This window comes from Physella acuta, unplaced genomic scaffold, assembly GCF_028476545.2.
Source record: "Physella acuta isolate Inbredline_101_S28 unplaced genomic scaffold, ASM2847654v3 ptg000814l, whole genome shotgun sequence".
NCBI lineage: Eukaryota > Metazoa > Mollusca > Gastropoda > Physidae > Physella > Physella acuta.
The window spans coordinates 32176-48552 of NW_026732332.1; the positions used below are offsets into that span (position 1 = coordinate 32176).

At 39.1% G+C, this 16377-nt stretch overlaps 1 protein-coding gene across 1 annotated transcript in view; it reads right to left on the reverse strand.

Moving 5' to 3' along the window:
• The window catches only part of LOC131951592 (uncharacterized), a 33440-nt gene extending 31817 nt beyond the window's left edge, over window positions 1-1623 (reverse strand). Inside the window, exon 1 of the mRNA XM_059313907.1 lies at window positions 1510-1623. Coding sequence (XP_059169890.1) covers window positions 1510-1570 — 61 coding nt within the window. The 5' untranslated portion in view covers window positions 1571-1623. The remainder of the gene's footprint in view (window positions 1-1509) is intronic.
• Between the last annotated feature and the right edge of the window lie 14754 nt (window positions 1624-16377).

Below are 16377 nucleotides of genomic sequence, written 5' to 3' on the forward strand. Positions count from 1 at the left end.
ATCCTAATATATAATGGCCCATGTGCGCACTTTATGTTAGAGCCTAACCCTAACCCTTTGGTATTATGTTAGAGCCTAACCCTAACCCTTTGGTATTATGTTAGAGCCTAACCCTAACCCTTTGGTATTATGTTAGAGCCTAACCCTAACCCTTTGGTATTATGTTAGAGCCTAACCCTTTGGTATTATGTTAGAGCCTAACCCTTTGGTATTATGTTAGAGCCTAACCCTAACCCTTTGGTATTATGTTAGAGCCTAACCCTAACCCTTTGGTATTATGTTAGAGCCTAACCCTAACCCTTTGGTATTATGTTAGAGCCTAACCCTAACCCTTTGGTATTATGTTAGAGCCTAACCCTAACCCTTTGGTATTATGTTAGAGCCTAACCCTAACCCTTTGGTATTATGTTAGAGCCTAACCCTTTGGTATTATGTTAGAGCCTAACCCTAACCCTTTGGTATTATGTTAGAGCCTAACCCTAACCCTTTGGTATTATGTTAGAGCCTAACCCTAACCCTTTGGTATTATGTTAGAGCCTAACCCTAACCCTTTGGTATTATGTTAGAGCCTAACCCTTTGGTATTATGTTAGAGCCTAACCCTAACCCTTTGGTATTATGTTAGAGCCTAACCCTAACCCTTTGGTATTATGTTAGAGCCTAACCCTAACCCTTTGGTATTATGTTAGAGCCTAACCCTAACCCTTTGGTATTATGTTAGAGCCTAACCCTAACCCTTTGGTATTATGTTAGAGCCTAACCCTAACCCTTTGGTATTATGTTAGAGCCTAACCCTTTGGTATTATGTTAGAGCCTAACCCTTTGGTATTATGTTAGAGCCTAACCCTAACCCTTTGGTATTATGTTAGAGCCTAACCCTAACCCTTTGGTATTATGTTAGAGCCTAACCCTAACCCTTTGGTATTATGTTAGAGCCTAACCCTAACCCTTTGGTATTATGTTAGAGCCTAACCCTAACCCTTTGGTATTATGTTAGAGCCTAACCCTAACCCTTTGGTATTATGTTAGAGCCTAACCCTAACCCTTTGGTATTATGTTAGAGCCTAACCCTAACCCTTTGGTATTATGTTATAGCCGTAGCGGTGTTTGTTCCAACCCTATGGACGCTGCCAGACATAACAGGAATCCGCTTGTGTGTCAGCAGTGGCCTTAACGCACATAGATAGCACAAAGTAGGGCAGTTGGGTGCTCAGTTGCGTGGGGTGGGAGCAATAATATCACTGGAAGAGAGTTGGAACGAATATGTTTATTTGATAGAGCTAAATTATATGGTTTGTATTATGTGGTGTAGCTGACCTACCAATTACTGAAGGGAAACTGGATCGTCTAGATATATAGTAAACATGAACACATATCCTGAGCCAAGTGTTAGATGGTTGTTCTAGTGGTTCAAATCTTATTAGCTACACTTGACTGCATTCGGGAGGTCCAGTTATAACAAAGTGAAATACCTTTGTTAAAATATATCATTAAAACTTGATCTAATTACCTTGACAAAAGCAGAAACACAAGCTCATCACAAAATACACAGGCCGTACACACTCCGCCATTGTCAGTGTTATCCTAGAGTCACGCCCAGCGCTAACCTCTACACTCGCGTAAGTGGCCGCTCACGCTATGGTTTCAAGTGGATTTGAAGGAGCATTGCTCATGTACAAGATCATGGATTTGGATTCAAGCCTAACTGCACATGTATAATGAGCAATATAAGAGCTGACAGATTATGATTAGACCCTAACCACAACACGAACCCTATACCCGAACCACAATCCTAGACCCGAACCACAACCCTAACCCTAAATCCGAACCACAACACGAACCCTCAACCCGAACCACAACACGAACCCTTGACCCGAACCACAACCCTAACCCTAGACCCGAACCACAACACGAACCCTTGACCCGAACCACAACACGAACCCTCAACCCGAACCACAACACTAACCCTTGACCCGAACCACAACCCTAACCCTAAATCCGAACCACAACCCTAGACCCGAACCACAACACGAACCCTTGACCCGAACCACAACCCTAGACCCGAACCACAACACGAACCCTCAACCCGAACCACAACCCGAACCCTTGACCCGAACCACAAGACGAGCCATTTAGTCAGAAATATTAATTCCATCTCGGTCAATTAGAGATTGAGATACTGATAGGATATTGATAAGGGTTTGGGATAGGGCTAGACATGGTGACTGAATATTAAGATGGATAGGATTAGGTATTGTATGCACTCTAATCTTTTGGGAGCTAATTAGTTAACTATTGGGTACCGGTATATCGGTAGAAATCACACACACACACACACACACACACACACACACACACACACACACACACACACACAATCCTTAACCCCCGACGATAGCGCCCCAACTTTTGAAACCCCACATCTGAACGCCCCGTATCTGAACGCCCCGCATCTGAACGCCCCACATTTAAACGCCCCGCATCTGAACGCGGCACATTTAAACGCCCCACATTTAAACGCCCCACATTTAAACGCCCCGCATCTGAACGCGGCACATTTAAACGCCCCGCATCTGAACGCGGCACATTTAAACGCCCCGTATCTGAACGCGGCACATTTAAACGCCCCGCATCTGAACGCGGCACATTTAAACGCCCCGTATCTGAACGCGGCACATTTAAACGCCCCGTATCTGAACGCGGCACATTTAAACGCCCCGTATCTGAACGCGGCACATTTAAACGCCCCGTATCTGAACGCCCCACATCTGAACGCCCCACATCTGAACGCCCCACATCTGAACGCCCCGTATCTGAACGCCCCGTATCTGAACGCCCCACATCTGAACGCCCCGCATCCGAATGATCTACATTTATAATACACGAGCTGACCCGCGGCGTATCATACGCCGCTTTTTAGTTGTTTTATTTTCTGCTTTTCAGTAATTCATAATTTGTGAATTTGACAGTACCAATGTTGCCACTGAAAATATTTGCTTTAAAACATTATCAGTAGGTCGTTAAGGACGATAATCAACCCCTACCATCCTTTCACCCAACCCCCCCCCCCCCCCCCCCCCGTGAAAGCAGCATCCTTTTAGTTACCTCCCCTAAGTTTAAAATAGTTTCAAACTAAATTTTCTGCCCACTAAACCCAGCTCTACGATTGTAAACATTTAGCGTGAACCACAGCTCACCAGACCACGTGGGGGTGGGGGTGGTAGGGATATGCTTAGAGAGGAAGAGAGGGGGCTGCTTACAATTAGTGTTTTCTATGGTATCCATGAAGAGAATAATATATATAGATACTTACGTTAATTACATTGTCTACTAGAATGGATGACGTCATATCTTTGTTTATCACGAACAAATCCTATCTGTACTCTCAAGTGATGCTTTTAAACACGTCAGATTACTAAAAATAGACTATTCCAAGAAAACCATCACAGGAAAACGACAAGCGGACCATACTTGAAATTTGAACTTTATCAAGATTTCATCTTGCAAAGTTTCACTTCCCTTTTAAACGATGAAGTTTATTTTTGTCATCCATTATCTAACTCCAAACTCTAACCCTAGCTTTTAGACTTAAACCAGTGGGGGAATATTCAATGTTATACAGACTAAGATATAGTTGAAAGTAGGGGCCAATTCAGCTTTTGCGTTTGTTACATATTTAACACTCGATATCCTTGCTAGGGTTAGGCTTAGTAACCGAGGCGTATACAGGTTTTCGGGTTAGGGGGAGCGGCGAGTCGAGAAAAAGGCGCCATATATATATATATATATATATATATATATATATATATATATATATATATATATATATATATATATATATATATATATATATATATATATATATATATATATATACTAGCTGTATGACATTGCTTGGATCAGGTGGAAAGCACTTTTAAATATTACTCTGTAAAAACAAAAGCAGCCAAAAACAAGAAACACAACACAATCTCTTTTGTAGTCCATATAAAAATATTGAGATAATGGAATATTAATTAAGACAAGCGAATGATAGTAGGGGAAATAACTACTCTCTATCAGTGGCGTAGCGAGGTCGGGTGTCACCCGGTGCGGCACTTAATGGTGTCACCCCCCCCCCCCCCCAGAGGCATAGAGACCCTTCCCAGGGACAAACTTTCAAATTTTCGATTTGCACCCCCCCTCAAACTTTCGATTTGCACCCCCCCCCCCTCAAGTTTTCGATTTGCACCCCCCCTCAAACTTTCGATTTGCACCCCTCCCTCGAGTTTTTCTCTATATATTTTGCTATTTTTTGCCTTGGTGTCACCCCCCTAAATGGTGTCACCCGGTGCGGTCCGCACCCCCCGCCCCCCCCCCCCCCTCGCTACGCCCCTGCTCTCTATATATGGATAAGTATAGTTCTACACATTTATTTGCAAATGTCGCATTACTGTAATATTTAACATATAGCTTATTGCTATTCGTTTTTACAAAAAATAAAATTTACAATAGAATTAGATCTAAATATATTTTCATCTTAAATGCTTAAACATCACAGCAAAAAGAAAGTTAATGAAAGCGGAGTTAGTACAAAACCGCCCTTTTGAACAGTGTGGAAAACTAAATCTAATAGGTGTAACATTCTGAATAATAGTAATAGACACACATTATATTTAATGTCAACTAAATTGTTGGTCTTGCATTTCTCATCTTTACATTATTTGAAGTAGCTACAGCTTTTTGTGTTCTGTAAAGATTAATTGTTAACATAATAATATTCTTAGTTATTCTTAATTTGAAGTTTGCTTATTCATCTTTCGGAAGCAGTTTTACTCTTATCCACAGTGTTTTTCTATTGTTTTAACTAAATTTACCCGAGGTATTTTAACCATATGTTCGTTTAGTACATCTGTACGTGCTGATCATCTTGATTAATGTTCTTGACCTGGTGTGAGAATGTGCTGACAAGCAAGCGACCTGCATATTCCCTTCCTGCTAGCAGGCCTATTTACATATTTAAAAAATAAGCAAAATCGTATTCTACGGGGCACACTTTAGGTAAACAATTACACAGCGTTCCTAGACTGATTTAAAAAGCCAAAGTTATAGAAGATAGATGGCTGAATTGAGTCTGATAACTCAAGCAGAGACAACTTTTGTGAATTTAGATCGATCTCTAGGTGGTTGTCGGACTATATCCACCCGGAATAATACAAACTATAGATGTACATGCGCTACAATAGACAACACCCGGAATAATACAAACTATAGATGTACATGCGCTACAATAGACAACACCCGGAATAATACAAACTATAGATGTACATGCGCTACAATAGACAGACTTTGTGACAAAAAAAGCGCCTCGCACATGTCTGACGCTGGTAAGTAACCCAAGAAATAAGTTATTAAAAATGTGATATTTAGGGTACCGCTTTTAATTCGTAGTTTCAGTATTAAATGTGTTTGCTGTTTCTGCTGTCGTTGGTTTTATTTTGTGTGTTGCGGAATTTGTTTTAAATTTTATTTCATTATTCTCCGAAAAATGCGCCATAATCCTTAAAATGGTCGTAGGAGGGAGGTGTCGCTCCCCCTGCTCCTCCCAGCATACGTTACTGGTTAGTAATTAATCCATCCAGCATGGGGGGATTAGGGTTAGGGTTAGGGTTAGGATTAGTGTTAGTAATTAATCCATCAAGCATGGGGGGATTAGGGTTAGGATTAGTGTTAGGGTTAGTGTTAGTGTTAGTAATTAATCCATCAAGCATGGGAGGATTAGGGTTAGGGTTAGTGTTAGTAATTAATCCATCAAGCATGGGGGGATTAGGGTTAGGATTAGTGTTAGGGTTAGTGTTAGTGTTAGTAATTAATCCATCAAGCATGGGAGGATTAGGGTTAGGGTTAGTGTTAGTAATTAATCCATCAATCATGGGGGATTAGGGTTAGGGTTAGTGTTAGTGTTAGTAATTAATCCATCAAGCATGGGAGGATTAGGGTTAGGGTTAGTGTTAGTAATTAATCCATCAATCATGGGGGATTAGGGTTAGTGTTAGGGTTAGTGTTAGGGTTAGTAATTAATCCATCAAGCATGGGAGGATTAGGGTTAGGGTTAGTGTTAGTAATTAATCCATCAAGCATGGGGGGATTAGGGTTAGGATTAGTGTTAGGTTTAGTGTTAGGTTTAGTAATTAATCTATCAAGCATGGGAGATTAGGGTTAGGGTTAGTGTTAGGGTTGGTAATTAATCTATCAAGCATGGGGGGTTAGAGTTAGGGTTAGGGTTAGTGTTAGGGTTAGTAATTAATCTATCAAGCATGGGGGATTATGGTTAGTGTTAGGAATTAATCCATTAAGCACGGTGGATTAGGGTTAGGATTAGTGTTAGGAATTAATTCATCAAGCACGGGGGATTACAGACCCTGCGGAAATAAATGTGGTAGTGTACAATGAGAGCTAATTTTGAGCTATTTTACCCTTAAAATGACATTTTTTAGAAAATATTTTCACAAAACCATAACTTTTTAGTGATTTTTTTGCTTTATTGTCACGTAAGCCTACTATGTTAGTTACTGTAATAGATTGAGATAATTGTATTGGTATTATATTTATATTGTTATCTTGAGTGATGTCCCTTACATGTTGTTATCTATATATAGTTGTCTCTGGCCACTTCCTCTCTCTCTTTGCATCATGGCGTCTGTAAATAAAGGCTGTTAACACCAATGTGGCTCCTAGTCAATCTATAACATTTTGGCGACGAAGGATAAACATCTACTAGAAAGAGCACCTACTTACGCAAAAAAGAGGTTTGCTAGAACTTATTAGCTAATTATTTCTAGAATAATGGCGCTGTATGGCCAAATAAAAGAATTTGATGCGAATGATGAAATCATTCAAGATTACCTAGATAGGTTAAGCTTTTACCTAGAAGCTAACGACGTGACGATAGAAGCCAAAAAGAGAGCTGTTTTGTTAACAGTCATAGGGCCTCAACAATTTAGGCTACTAAAAGACTTATGCGCACCAGCTAGTCTAACTACCAAGAGCTTTAACGAGCTGAGCAAATTGCTAACAGACTACCATGCGCCTACCCCATCAAAGTTTCTATGTAGAGCTAGATTTGACGGTAGGACTCGTCAACCAAACGAGTCAATATCAGAATATGTTGCTGCTTTACGTCATTTAAGTAGATTCTGTGAATTTGGAGAAACGCTGTCTGACAGACTATGTGAAAATTTTGTGACAGGTGTAAACAGCCCTGATATTCAAAGAAAGTTGCTGCTCGAGTCAGATCTAAAATTGGAAAAAGCAATACAACTAGCAACTTCATTCCAGCAGTCATCCGAGGCGGCGAGATCTCTAGCACCTTCAGAGATCCATGCAGTAAACAGCAGGTTAGTCAATAAACATCAACCCCATCAGAGCATTCCAACTTATGCTAAACAGCCTGCTCGTTCAAATCCTAGATCTAAATCTAGTAATAATTATCAAAAATGTCATCGATGCAAAGGTCCCCATGCATCTCATCGGTGCAAGTTCAAGTCTGCAACTTGTTATAAGTGCAGTAAGCAAGGTCACATTGCCAAGGCCTGCTTTGCAAAGTCTTCGTCTGTTGCTAAATCTAGCCAGTCAAGACAGTACCGCAACCAAAGGCAGCACTATGTTAACTCTCACCAAGACTACCTAACCCAACCAATGAACCACTCTACCAGTGAAAATGCTCAAACTGATTCGCAGCCGGATTTCAGCCTGTTCTCTGTGAAATCAATAAGTCATGCTCCCATCAATGTACCAGTTAATATCAACGGTAAGAGCATCAGCTTCCAACTTGACACTGGAGCATCTCTAACAGTCATAACAAAGAAAGATTTTGACGCTGTCACAGGAGGATCAGTGTCTCTACAGCCGTGTCACAAGTGTCTAACAACATACACTGGTGACAATGTTCCGGTAATAGGAGAGTGTATGGTTCATGTAAGTTATAATGGTCAAAGTGTTAAACTTCCTCTTCTTGTGGTTGAAGGAAATGGACCAGCATTATTAGGTAGGAACTGGTTAAGTGATCTTAAGTTAAATTGGGAGAGTATTTGTTCATTGAAGAATGTAAAAGAATCTAGTCTTACTTCACTAGATAAAGTTATATCTGAAAATAAATGTGTTTTTAGTAATCCAGGATTACTAAATGATAGAACAGTGAAGTTAAGCATTAAAGACACAAATCCAAGATACTGCAAAGCTAGAGTTCCACCTTATGCAATGAGGAATAAAATTGAAAATGAGCTAAGTAGATTGGAATCTAATGGCATTATAAAGAAGGTAGACTATTCCGATTGGGCGACACCCATTGTGCCAGTGTTAAAGAAGAATGGTTCTATAAGAATTTGTGGAGATTATAAAACTACACTGAATAAGCAAATAGAGCTAAATAGGTACCCTATACCTAACATTGAGGAAATCTCTTTGAATTTGACAGGAGGAGACAAATTCACTGAATTAGACTTTAGTCATGCTTACACTCAACTAGAACTGCATCCAGATTCAAAAGTCTATACGACAATAAACACACATAAAGGACTCTACCAATATGAAAGACTATGTTTTGGCATATCATCTAGCCCTGGAATTTTCCAAGCTGTCATGGACAGTATTTTTAAGGATATTCCAAATGTTTGTGTGTACTTTGACAATGTGTACATAACTGGTAAGAATGACACTGAACATCTTAAAACACTTGATAAAGTATTGAAAATTGTTGGTGAAAAAGGTTTAAAGATAAACAAAGATAAATGTCAATTCATGTTGACAGAAATTAGTTTTCTTGGTTATATATTAAGCAAACAAGGCATCAGACCTCAACCTGAGAAAACAAAAGCCATTAAAGAAGCACCCAAACCTGAAAATACCCAACAACTAAGAGCTTTTTTGGGCTTAATAAATTACTATGCAAAGTTCATAGGAAATCTGTCTGGTAAATTATCACCACTGTACAAGCTGCTACAGAAAAATGCAACTTGGCACTGGGGTAAACAACAAGAAGCTGCTTTTAATACAGCAAAAGAGGCTTTGTCTGCTGACACCATACTAACTCACTATGACCCAGGGAAAAGACTTATATTAACATGTGATGCTTCACCAGATGGTGTAGGAGCAGTCTTGTCCCACATGGATGAGAAGGGTGACAGACCCATTGCTTTTGCCAGTAGATCTTTGAACCAGGCTGAGAAAAATTATTCTCAGTTAGATAGGGAAGGCTTAGGCATCATTTTTGGTGTTAAGAAATTTTATAAGTTTCTGTTTGGTAGGAAGTTCACCATCTTTACAGATCATAAACCATTGCTAGGTTTATTTGGAGAAAACAAAACCCTACCTGAGCATGCCTCACCAAGAATTCAAAGATGGGCTATCACACTAACTGCATACAATTATGAATTGAAATACAAACCTGGATCTGAGAATAGTGCAGATAGTCTGAGTAGATTACCTTTAGAAAACCAAAGCCTGAGCTATGTACCAGAAGATGTATTTGTTCTCTTCACTATCATGGATAACTCCAATATAAATGTGAATGATATTAAAAGAGAAACACAAAAAGATGAGTGCTTAATAAAAGTATATGAGCACTGTATGAATGGTTGGCCTGAAGAGTCTGTGAATGATGACTTAAGGCCATATAAAATAAGAAATTAAAACCCTTTGTGAAGATAATATAAAAGATGGAGAAGATGCAGTCCATTATCAGTCAGAGTTGCCTAAACAAAGTATTTGTAACTAATAAATGATTATGGTGATATGGCAATTTCAAATGTTTTAAAGAGAATACATTAGTAAGAAGGAATGTGATCATCAAACAACTTTGCTAACATCATTAGCACTTACAGAAACTAAAAGGGTAACATCAAAAGAAAAAAAAAGATTTTTTGCCATTTAATACTTTCAGATGCCAATTCAAAAATAGTTCCATTAAATCATGACAACTCATGCAGTGAAAGAGAATTTGGTGTTAATAAGAATGTGTATCTAAGAAATTATGGGAGAAAGGAAAAATGGATACCAGGTCAAATTGTTCAATGTACAGGACCTGTGCCTTATAAAGTTAAAAATAACTTGTGCAGATAATAAGTGTGAATCTGTCAATCCCACCAAATCTGATCAGTTGACACCAACTCAGTTTGTTCCACAACCAAGTTCTGTTGATATGAGTGAACCAAGTTGTCTGGAGTCAGAAAATGTAAATTCTGGAGTTAATGATTTAAATCCTAGACCTCCTGAGATAGAGAATCCAGATGGTCAGAATCTTGAGTCACCAAATCAAAAGCCACTGAGAAGGTCAAGCAGGACAATCAAAGTCCCAAATAAGTTAGACCTATGATTTTAAAGGTCAAAAGGACTTTGACATCATTGTTTTGTATTTTAATTATGTTGTAGCATATTGTGCATTGTTTGTAAGGATGTAATCTACCATAGTGTTCATGTTACAATATAATTGGTGATTTTAGGATACTATCAATTGTTCTATTGAGAGATGTGTTATTGTGTTCTAAGGGTAAAGGGATGTAATAGATTGAGATAATTGTATTGGTATTATATTTATATTGTTATCTTGAGTGATGTCCCTTACATGTTGTTATCTATATATAGTTGTCTCTGGCCACTTCCTCTCTCTCTTTGCATCATGGCGTCTGTAAATAAAGGCTGTTAACACCAATGTGGCTCCTCGTCAATCCATAACAGTTACAACTTCCTTATCACTTAAAAAAGTCCAAACACCTATTTTTCAATTTGGGGGTTTAACCTGCCCTTAAGGTTGTGTATTGATCCCCTAGTATCATTGAGCTTTCAAGTTCCGTGCCTGCCTTTTGACTGGACTAGACTTGAGCTTTCAAGTCAATTTGATGCACTGAAACTAACAATTTGATGCACTGAAACTAACAATTTGATGCACTGAAACTAACAATTTGATGCACTGAAACTAACAATTTGATGCACTGAAACTAACAATTTGATGCACTAAAACTAACAATTTGATGCACTGAAACTAACAATTTGATGCACTGAAACTAACAATTTGATGCACTGAAACTATAAGTCCCTCAACAGTCTCCACCGAAATAGAAAATTGTCCTTTCACTTATTTTGTTTCCTTTTTTTTTTCTCTTTACAGACAGTGTTTCTTCCAGACTTTTATCTCCGGGGAGGGGGGGGGGTAGACTTTCTTCGGGGGGTCGGGGGCGGACATTGTTAAAAGTATATATTTTCTATATATATTTCATTTTGTTCGGGGGGCGGTAGACTTTCTTCGTGGGGGCGCCCCCCCCCCCCCCCCCGAAGAGATGTCTGGAAGAAACTCTGTTTACAGAACATTGAATTACACATTGAATTACACATTGAATTACACGTTGAATTACACATTTTAATGACTCGCATAATGAAATTAGACGTTTAGTATTATGTTTAAGTAAATAATCTTTAATGAATAAAAGTACATGTCAGAAAGAGGTATAACTATTATAAATCTGTATCAGTCCTCACAAACCGATTATGAAAACTGTAATACTAAAGCGAACATGGCAAGGCAAACTGACGCTGTAAATTATTGAATTTTGGTAAATACAAATGTCTGATCATTATTTTCTTATTTAATGATTTATAAAACTTTCTACAATTGAATAAAATGATAAATCCTACTCAGTTTTCACTTTTGTCTTTTGTTAAAATACAAACTTTGTAATGGAAAGTGAAATAGGAAGAAGATATAGCTAATATGATCTGCTGTCCTCAACATCGCAAAAAAATTGTTTAATTACCTTCTGGTCACGGCTATCAATGATCATAACACATAACAAACATCATAACACATAACAAACAGTATTTCTTTCAGGCATCTCTTCAAGGGGGAGGGGAGGGCGGTGTTCCCGTCCCACGGACGAAATATAATTTACATAAAAATATATGCTTTTAGCCGTGTTTCAAGTGCCCTACCTCCCCCGGATAAAAAAGTCCGAAAGAAACACGGCATAACAAAGCATAGGATCAAGAGAAAATACCGACACGGTACAAAGGCTGTCATTGCGGCAATCGTCAACAATACACGATGCGGACGGACAAGGCCAACTTAGGACTGACCTACGGCAAGAATCACACGAATAACAAATAGTGCCTACATTTATTTTATAATGCTTTTCTTAGCGGGTAATAAACATGAGACGAAACTTGAGACTGTTATTTAAGTATCTTATAATATTTTTTTTCTATTTATAAAGATGAAAGTCGGGTTAATAGTTTAAATATATAAAACACCACCCGTATTAATTTAATAAACACCAACAATTTAACATTTCTACAAAAATAAATCTAAATATTTCTTAAAAAACACCTATAACTGTTGTCTGACTTTATTTCTGTGACTTTTTCGATAAACTTTTCCCTTTGAGCATTTTTTTCTGTGACTTTATTTTTGTGACTTTTTCCATACATTTTTCCCTTTAAGAATTTTTTCTGTCCCTTTTTTCCCTAGCAAAAACTGACTTTTTTTCCAGTGACATATTATGCAGGCTGCAACTAGATTTAACAAATTCTATCGAGCAGAACGATCCACACACTTGACAGAACTTTACTTGCCTACCCAGTCGAGTTTCTGGTCCTGCGCAGAACTCTGGCCTAGATATTTTAGGCAAGTCAACATTTACCACCAAGCACAGGCTACACCTGCCGGACAGGTCTAAACTAAAGATGTGCTCCCCATAGCTTCCAGTTCTGCTTTTAAAACTTGAAACATGTTTTCGTTTAAAGCCTAGATTTAAACCATTCTACGGGACAAATTAGCTACCACTCAACTAGACCAATTAGCTACCACTCAACTAGACCAATTAGCTACCACTCAACTAGACCAATTAGCTACCACTCAACTAGACCAATTAGCTACCACTCAACTAGACCAATTAGCTACCATCAACTAGACCAGGGGTCTCCAAACTACGGCCCGCGGGCCGAATGCGGCCCGCGAGGTCATTTCATCCGGCCCGCGACGATCTTTTTGTCCACTGAATACATGTTGTTTGAGGTGACTGAGGAACTTTGCACAAAAATAATTTGAAAAATGTAGCTTTGGGTGCAAATACCATTGCCCGCCGTGTTGCAGACATTGGTGAACACATCGTGACTCAAATAGCGAAATATGCAAGCAAGCTTCGCCATTATTCAATAGCAATGGTTGAGTCGCTGGACAGTTGTTCCACCTCTCAACTGCTTGTGTTCATTAGATGTGTGGATGAAGACATGAACATAACTCAAGAGCTGGCTTCCATACATAGAATGTATGCCACTTACCGAAGAGGATATCTAACCATAGGTAGTTAAGAGTTTAGTTCGCAAGATTTACCATATTTCAGTATCAGTAGGATGGCTAATTTTGCGAGAAAGCTCCTAGCTGAGCATTTAAGTTAAGAAAGGAAATAGTTGACTTCCTTAAAAGTAAAGGCAGAAAGGCAAGCCACAGCCATTATTGTCTGATGAAAAGTGGGTATAGAAATTGGCCCCTGCTGCAGACATAACTAGTCATTCAAATTTTCTGTACCTTAAACGGCAAGAGAGGGAAATCTAGTTTCTTATCAATACATCCACCTAAAGGCCTTCAGATCCAAACTGGTCATGCATTTGGAACAAGTACAGGTCAACAACTTGATATACTTTCAACAGTGCAAGTTCTTTACGGCTGAAGCAACCAATGAATTCCCCACGTCATCTACACATGATCATCAAAGACCTCCAGCTGCAGTTTCAGTAGGTTCTCTGACTTGGATTCAAAGGCAGAAGTGAGACAATTTCAAAGCCTATTTGAAGCAAATGTGGCCAATTGCAAAGATGAACTGCAGCTGGAGGTCACTGAATTGCAAGAAAATGACTTCCTTAGAGACACGTTCAAAGAAGGGCGGGTGGGTTTTATAAGTTTTTGCACAAGGATGACTTTCCTAATATTAAAACTTCTGCATCAAAGTACCTTTCAAATTTTGAAAAAACATACCTGTGTGAATAAACTTTTTCAAGAATGAAATATGTGAATGAAATATGAGAGCAAACTTGGACCTTGAGTGTGTTGTCGACCCCCGAAAGTGTTTCTTCCAGACTTTTTTTCTCTCTGGGGGGGGGGGGTGGACACTTGAAATTTGTAAATATTTCTATAAAAAATATTTTTCGTTGGGGAGGGAGGGAGGGCGGGCGGTAGACGTTCTTCGGGGGGGGGGGGGGGGCGCCCCATCCCCGAAGAGATGCCTTAAAGAAACTCTGGCCCCCGAACTGATATTTCATAGTTAATGCGGCCCTCGGGCTGAAAAGTTTGGAGACCCCTGAACTAGACCAACTAGACCAATTAGCTACCACTCAATTAGACCAATTAGCTACCACTCAACTAGACCAATTAGACCAATTAGCTACCACTCAACTAGACCAACTAGACCAATTAGCTACCACTCAACGAGACCAATTAGCTACCACTCAACTAGACCAACTAGACCAATTAGCTACCACTCACGTCGTTGATCAATAACTCTACTAAAGAAGTTGATTCTTATGATCATTGCAATGAGCTTCAAGTAGTGGTTCGAAAGCTTCCAAAGCCTATGTCACCATCATATGTTCTCTATTTAATACAAAAAAAGTTGGAAGATTATGTACCAAATGTTGCTGTTTCCTTGAGAATTATTTTAACACTTCCAGTGTCAGTGGCTAGAGGAGAATGCTGATTTCAAAATTAAAATTAAAAAAAAACTTTCTTTCGTTCAACTATTTGTCCTAGCAGACTCGTGGACTTAGCAACAATATCAATACAATGTTATTGTACCTCGACACTAGAATTTAAGGAACAATATCAATAGAATGTTATTGTACTTCGACACTAGAATTTAAGGAACAATATCAATAGAATGTTATTGTACTTCGACACTAGAATTTAAGGAACAATATCAATAGAATGTTATTGTACTTCGACACTAGAATTTAAGGAACAATATCAATAGAATGTTATTGTACTTCGACACTAGAATTTAAGGAACAATATCAATAAAATGTTATTGTACTTCGACACTAGAATTTAAGGAACAATATCAATAGAATGTTATTGTACTTCGACACTAGAATTAAAGAATTCGTAGAAACTCTTGCGAGAGGGCATAAAAAATTACATTTGATTTTTTACTTGTAACGTTTATGCAATTGATAATGAATTTATATTTCATTTAAAATGTATTGTTTTCTTATACATATTTATTGTTTTAATTAATTTGTGTAAAAGGGGACGTTTCAATAAGTTTTGCCCAGGGCGCCTGCACAAGGTGAGGCGCACTTGAATTTTTGGGAGTGGTGGCATTGTGTATAATTATATTTAACGAGAAAAAGGGCCCGTTGAGGAAGGATACAACGGGCGCTAGGCTGATAGTGCTGTCTCTTTTCTCTAAACTAAAACCACCCCCCCCCACACCCCCCCCCCCCCCAAAAACATGTCTACCGTCCCATTCAACGAAATATAATTATATACTTTTTCCAGTGTCCGCCCCCTCCCCGAAAATTCTACCCCCCGCCCCCGAAAATTTCAAGTACCCCCACCCCTCTCCCGGGAGGAAAAAGTCTAAAAGAAACACTGGTGTCGCGCTTAGCCACTACCCGAAGAATTGCATTAAAGAAATTGCAAGAAAACCACTTTTTCGATTAGACACATTAATTAGGCGGTAATTTTATTATAGAGTATCGATGAAGAAATTTCTTTTGAGTTGGGGAGGGGGGGGGGGGGCTCAGACGTTCTTAAGCGGGGATGGGGCTTAGCCCCTACCCGAAGAATTGTATGCAAGAAACTCTTCACAGCAAACCATTTAGATTAGACAAAATTGCCTTTTTATTCAATGTTTACTCGAGAATCAATGACGTCATATTACTGTGTGCACTCTCCGGCTTGAGATTATTTTCTACTCTGTGCTAAATGTGACGACGTCATACTTCGTTTTTCGAATTACTATGCATGTTTTTAATTTGCTTGTGTTTTCTCTAGAGTGTTCTTGTCAGATAGATACATAGACAGACAGCGAAACTATTAGTATTAACGAGAAAAATGGCCCGTTGAGCAAGGATACAACGGGCGCTAGGCTGATAGTGCTGTCTCTTTTCTCTAAACTAAAACCAACCCACCCCCCCCCCCCACACACACACCACCCCCCCCCCCCCCACCCCCCAACCCCCCCCCTCTCTAGAGCGTTCTTGTCAGATAGATACACAGACAGCGAAACTATTAGTATTGATAGCTTTTCTATGTCGTCCGAGAGGGGGGGGGGGGTTACGTGTTCGACTCCCCAAGGAAAGATATATGTCAAAGAAACACTGTTCGTTAGCAGCTACATGTTCGACTTGTGCA